The sequence below is a fragment of the Salvelinus fontinalis genome, chromosome 23 (genome assembly GCF_029448725.1).
Source record: "Salvelinus fontinalis isolate EN_2023a chromosome 23, ASM2944872v1, whole genome shotgun sequence".
NCBI classification, from domain to species: Eukaryota; Metazoa; Chordata; class Actinopteri; order Salmoniformes; family Salmonidae; genus Salvelinus; species Salvelinus fontinalis.
Window position 1 is genome coordinate 22,393,853 of NC_074687.1, and position 6,851 is coordinate 22,400,703.

The window sequence follows — 6,851 nt, forward strand, 5'->3', positions numbered from 1 at the left end:
TGTTAATTAGGGGTATTTGTTACCACATCCTGTAAAACAGCATGTCTCTATCAAAACCGCACAAGCTAAATGTTTGTTCATGTTCGCTAATCTCACCATCTGAAAAGCTCAATGTGATCGTCGTTAACATCTTCCCTCTTTCGTTAACACACCGCAGTAAGTGTTACATCATCTCTGCAGAGTGAGATAACAGTCATAAACTGCAACTTTTAAAAATCTTAGCTAGATATCTCTTCCCATTAGAATGTATTGACTTATCTTACCAAGTTAAATTATCTTAGTGCTCTGGCAGATAATATTGCTTATTTTAACCCCTAAAAAATATTTGATACAAGTGGGGTAAGATACATTATCTTCAAGTTATTTGATCTTAATAAGACATCTTACCAAGGTAAATGATCTTAGTGCACTGGCAGCTCATTTTTCCTACTTTAACCTCAACAAGGCTCGAAACAAGTCAGAATATCTTAAAACAATAAAAATTATTTGGATGCATTTGCTGGGTAAGCTAAGTCAACTCAAAACAAGTAAATGCATTTTCTTGGTGAGCGGGATTAACTCAAAACAAGCAATTATTTTATAATACAAAAAAATCTAGGTAACATTTACATTGTTTGCAGTGTATGGAGAGTGTTGGTTCAACACAAACACTTATGCACATATAGCATAGGCCAGCTTAACATCTATTAGCTGGTAATGACAGTGGTCAATCTGAGCTGATTAGTAATTATAAAGCCAACATGACATTAGGAAAATGACATGACTATGACTTAAAGTAACAAGTCAAGCAATGTAAGGACCTCAATGACCTATTGGCTGGTCTGCCACTTGTGGTTTTTGAGTTTACAATCTGATATTTCTATGACATGCATAATAGTATTTCATTACGAAGGTAATAATAACTTAGAGAAAGAGTTTCCTCTACATGTTAGGGCCCATTGAACAAACGAAATTCAATGACTTGGAACAGAATGACAGTAAGAACTATGATTTCATTTTAATCCCCCACACAACAGTTATTGCTGTTTCATAGAGTTTAGAGGCTGTGTTGTACTCTGTGGTCATGTGACAAGTGCGAGAGGAAACAGGCGTCACCCCTGTGTGGGAGATTGTCAGAAAGAGAGATGTACAGAGGAGAAAGGGGGAGAGAGGTAAGGATTATTTGGTTTATTTAGGGGCTTGTTACAGTAGAGTAACGTCAGTAAAGGGATGAAAGGTGTAGATCAGGACAGAGACCGACAGGTTTTATGAGAGCAGAGAGATCAAGTCAGATTTAGAGTTTGGGGTACATAGGCAAGGCATGACAAACATTGCAGTTATAACACATTGAGACAAGGAGACCGAATTGAACAATAATAGAGGCCATTTTGGGGTTCAGGGATAAGGGTATAGGGACCAAGGGCAGAGTTTAGTGTTTATTTTTGTTTTTTTTGGGGTGGGGACAGGTGGAACGAGCAGCATTGTCTTGATGAGTACAGCATTGCTGTCAGGAGTCATAGAACGAACAACCACAGAGATGGGGAACACATGGATTATAGGAGTCATCTCTCTCCTGGCTGTTTCTGCTACCTGGAGTTTGGAAACCGGTTTGGGCATCTCATTACTTCATTTTGTTTATCCGTCTGGTTTTGGTTTCTGTTGAATACCGCGTTAAGTGTTAAATTATTCATAAAACATTCAAAGCATTACTATAGCTTAAATATGATTTGATGAAATATCATACAGTCAAAATTTAATGACTGAATAATATTGCTGAAAACTATGCTCTGACTAGGGAGACCCTTGCTTTCAATTGTAGACTGTGTGGGCTGCTTGTAGAATCCCCTAGGGCTGAAGATTACTGTGACATGAATTGAGAATTCTGCTCTGATTATTATTTTGAGGTCAAACTAAAACCAAGTCAGTGGAACAGATTTGAATGATTATTAAAAAAATCTAATGGAACCTTTAACATTTTTTTTTCCATTTGATTCTACCAATGGAAGGAAAATGCAGAGTGCCACATAGTAAAGACTAGAGTATGTGGGTGGTGGCATGCTTTACAGAGAAAGGAACGCATGTTTTTTCCTGTGTTTGAGAGGAGATTGAGACAATGATACAGCTTTTCTCCGTGATGGGGGACTCTGAGGAGGAAGTGAAATTACTAGTCAGGCACTGTATGGGGGTCGTGTGGCTTTCTGTAACCACCATAGAGGTTACACCTGTCAAAAGTAAACAGACAATAATATAAGAGCACTCTGTGACCCAGAAGAAAACACTTCAGAAAGTTCAGTAACCTAACAGTCAACCTTCCATGATATCATGTCTTAGGTATGACACTGGGGGTTGTTTAAGGAGTGGAAAGTATGTTATAAGCATACTTATGTGTATTGGACGCTAGATACTGTATGTAATATTTAATTTCCTCACAAAAACAAAAATCTAAAATACTTTAACTAACAAACTAATGAACTTTTCAATAATGGCCGAAATACTATCACTGGAGACATTTATGTAAAGTCAATAATTAAGTCAACCTACTTCCCTTACTCAACACTTTTTCTGATGCTGAGCCTTATAATCAACTGTTTCGATTCACTCTTCTATCAGTCCCATGCTTCAATGATTGCTGGATTGTTGATTGTTCTTACACCTGATGAAATGCCTAACTGTGTATGCTAATGACTGCCACAACATTTTCCTGACATGCTACTGTATACCACTAACATGCACTTTGATTCGTCTCTCAGGACATAACAACCACATTTCCGTGACCTCTCACACTACCCCTCCTTCCACTTCAATTACATCTACAGAACTTCGACTGCATGGTAAAAACCATTATGTTTAACCAAACCTTCACTGCTGCCACTCTATTAACCTAAACTGGCATGGGGTCACATTCTTGTTCAGAGAGGAATGGAACTTTATTTTCAGAAGAGGAGAAAAAGGAAATGATCTGTATTAGTTTCCTGTTCCTGGGACGAGACCGGTTAGTCTGCATGACTCTCAGAGATAAGGCTTTAGACCGGCATAGCCCTATCAAGCTTCTCAATATACTGTAGACCAGTCTTGTACATTTTTACAGTGGTATCAAAATGTGATTTTCAGATACCATAGAATTAATTTTCATTTATGCATATAGTCATCTTTTTTATTGATTTTGTATTCAATCTTAAGTCTTTTAACATCATTTCCCCAGTTGCCAGAAGTGAACATTTTCATCTAGGCCATGAGGTCATCTTAACATGCTGCAATAAGACTTGGAGTGAAATGATCTACACCATTTGGAAAATAGACCGGGGTGGAACAGTGTGTCAAATATCATCAGGTGTTAATGACCAACCTCTTGACTCATGCAATGATGGAAAAGTCATGCTAAACACAACCAGTGGTGAATCTTACCTACACATTCCTGAGTTCTCAATCAGTGATGAGGGATTCTACTACTGTGAGTCAGTATACAGAGGAGGGAGCAACTCTGCAAACATTAAGGTATCAGTTATAGGTAAGAAACTGTTTTTTCTATGCATTAATCTGTAGCCTACATTTTAGGATTATGTGATGTAAGTCATATTTTTATTCCAAATTAGTGTAGCCTGTGTTGTGTAGTGTAGGCCTATACAGTAGGGCTGATTCTTCCCGCCTTCCTACCCCCTCCCCTGTGTGAAGAGTAGCTCCTCCCACAGTGTCTGCCTCGCTGGAGTGGGAGGGCCGTAGGAGGGTGGCTGTGTGTTTAGCTGAAGGGGGGAAACCAGCTGCCTCCATCTCCTGGAGGAACCGATGGAACTCTACTTCAACCATAGCCAGCACTATAGAGACCAAACAGAACCAAGACGGCTCCTACTCTGTGGAGAGACGGTTGGTCCTGCCTGATGTCATCCCTATGGGCAACCTGACCTGTGATGTCAGACATCCCTCCTGGGTTGAGGTGCATACTGTGACACTACAGATCCCCGAAGGTAGAGACTGCTATTGTGAACCACATTGTTTGGGTCTATAAAATGCAGGTTGGGCGGAAGGATACTGTATGACTAATATATCACTCTTTTAGAATAGGAGTGAACATCATAGCTTTTTTTAGTCAGAAATATCAGATTATTATTTTGAGGCATTATGAGGTATGGGAGTTGGGAGGGATAAATAACCCCAATTCTCAAACGTCTATTAGAGGACGTTGCTGCATTGGCATATTATTTGAAATTAATGCATTGTGAATTTTACTGTGAACATGACTTAGAAGTGAAATCTCAATGCTTATCAGATTGAATGTAATTTAAATACGATGGGATGATAATAGGTTTATTATGACTATTATTATTTATAATTGTATCTCCCTTTCAGGGGAATCAATACCATGGCTACATGTCATCATCTTCGTGGTAACCATCAGTGTCATTATGGCTACTCTTGGTGGTTTATACTTCACACGAAAACACCTCTGCAGAATTAGGTATGAATACGAATTATTCTGTTTTTTTTTTACATCATTAATGAATACAAATGTTTTTTTCAATATCATTGCTTGTGTAATAAAGAGCTTTATCTCTGTATTCACAGCCCCGCCACACCGTCTGAGTCCAAGGCTCCTCAGGTATGTAGACTATGCACCGTATCCTGCATTATGTTTCATGTCTTAGCTAGCAGTTTACTGTAAATGGTGATGATTGTGTGTGTTTCTCTCTGTCACAGGACTATGTGGAGGAAGTAGAGCCCTATGCCAGCTATGTGCAGCGTGTCAACTCCATCTACAACTCCTCTGCAGACCTGTTCACATAACACCCACACACACAGACACACACACAGACACACACACACAGACACACAGACACACACACACAGACACACACACACACACCCACACACATACACACACAGACACACACACACACACACACACACAGACACACACACAGACAGACACACACACACACACACACACAGACAGACAGACAGACAGACAGACAGACAGACAGACAGACAGGCAGGCAGGCAGGCAGGCAGGCAGGCAGGCAGGCAGGCACCACTCTTTACAAATTTGGAGGTTGATGAAAGTGAGAAAAGCCACAATGAGCCAGTAAATGAAACAGGTAGATAACGGAGGACATGACGCAGAGCTTCATGTAGGAGAGGAAACCTTCACGGGCTGTGGAGGCAGATGAAAAAGGAATTCCACCCAGCAGACGTGTGGCACCACTGCAGACACAGCTCCCACTCCCCCTGCATCTCTACCAAACCACAAAGCCTCTGTCTCAATGTGAACCTGGAGAACTTGCCTCACAACTCCTAACCTTTCCTTACAGATAACTATAGAATAATGACATCCTGGAGACGTGAGAAAATGGCCAAAGATTAAACAGTTCTACAGAGATTTCCACAACCAAAGTGACATGTGGGCAGATCAGAGATGATCTTTCCAGTTTCCTAATTTGCACACTGAGAACTATGACTGTGTGTAGTCTGTGTGTAGTCTGTATACCACAGCTCTCATAACACACACGTTTGACTGTTCCCACACACCTGTGTATCATCTGCTACTCGTGGGCAAGAGTGCAATTTTGACATGTTTAATCAAAATCAAAATGTATATTACACTGAAGCATGATTACATTGTTTTTGTTGAGTTAATATTTATGATTGAATTTAAATATCATGTTTATTATATTTCTTTCTAATAACAACAGATTATTTACATTAGAACCTTACAACCTGAGCTGATGGGAAATGGAGGTGCAGCACACACCACATTCTCTGTGGTTTCATTCAGGAGAGAAGAGTTTGAATCTGAGAACTAAGTTTACAACCAAGCTTTTTAATTGAGTGAGTTGCTTTCGATTTAGAAAATGTGTATGCTTGTTTGCAGAGTGCAAATTGTACTGTGACATTCGGGGGAGCCTCTATTAAAGTTGTCCTGGGCCTAATAGAAAAGACGTAATTTAATGCTAAAAATGTATTACATTTTAATGTGGCATGAACACAACCAGTCATGATGTTTTCATCTGTTTGTCAAACAAATCACTTCCAAAAGTAAGCTACTTGCGGCTGCCCACGTTCCTCCCCCAAAACTCCAGAATCCAAACAGTGCACTGTGCTCGCGCCATTTGATTCATGGAAGGAGACATCTGCAGTGCTATTGTTAGTGCTATAGTTCCAGGGATGTGTCAGAAATATTTTTGGGCCATTTTCACAGCCATAATTATGAGCGCAATAGCTGGAGGTGGTGCAAAAGGGCTGACTTTTGATGAATAAACAAGTTGTAGGTGTGATGAGGGCTTGAACACTCACTGGCCAATCAACACGTTACATGGCTTAATACTGCATGTGTTTTTCTCAATTTTTGTAGGTTATTGACTGTCTTTGCATTGTCATCAATTCCAATTCAGCTGGGGCCACGGAATATGTTTGTTCTGGTCCATTGTGGATTGATACTACAGTTTATTATTTGGCGTACAATAACAAATAATAGCAACAGTAAAAAAAAAAGCCAGTACTCAATAGCCTATGTTTGGAGCATTGGCAGTCAACATTGTTGTAATTGGCTTCAATGAGCCCAGCCTACATGTCTTTACGTATCATACTTTACCTAAAATAAAAACTACTAAACTCCTGTAAATGTTGTGTTGTATGTGTAAAGCATACGAGATTATACAGGTCGCAGTGGTGGGTGGTATATGGGGCTTTGGTGACAAAACGGATGGCACTGTGAAAGACCGCATCCAATTTGCTGATTAGAGTGTTGGAGGCTATTTTGTAAATGACATCTCCGAAGTCATGGATCGGTAGGATAGTCAGCTTTACGAGGATATGTTTGGCAGCATGAGTGAAGGATGCTTTGTTGCGAAATAGGAAGCTGATTCTAGATTTAATTTTGG

General features: G+C 39.8%; 1 protein-coding gene across 1 annotated transcript; it reads left to right on the forward strand.

The window, feature by feature from the left end:
- The first annotated feature begins 1,127 nt into the window (after positions 1-1,127).
- Positions 1,128-6,592, forward strand: LOC129821036 (cell surface glycoprotein CD200 receptor 1-A-like). The gene is made up of 7 exons (XM_055878250.1): positions 1,128-1,586; positions 2,730-2,810; positions 3,182-3,487; positions 3,657-3,941; positions 4,324-4,432; positions 4,540-4,573; positions 4,672-6,592. The coding sequence occupies exons 1-7, from the start codon at positions 1,469-1,471 to the stop codon at positions 4,756-4,758; spliced, it is 1,020 nt and encodes a 339-aa protein (XP_055734225.1). The 5' UTR covers positions 1,128-1,468; the 3' UTR covers positions 4,759-6,592.
- The last annotated feature ends 259 nt before the right edge of the window (positions 6,593-6,851 follow it).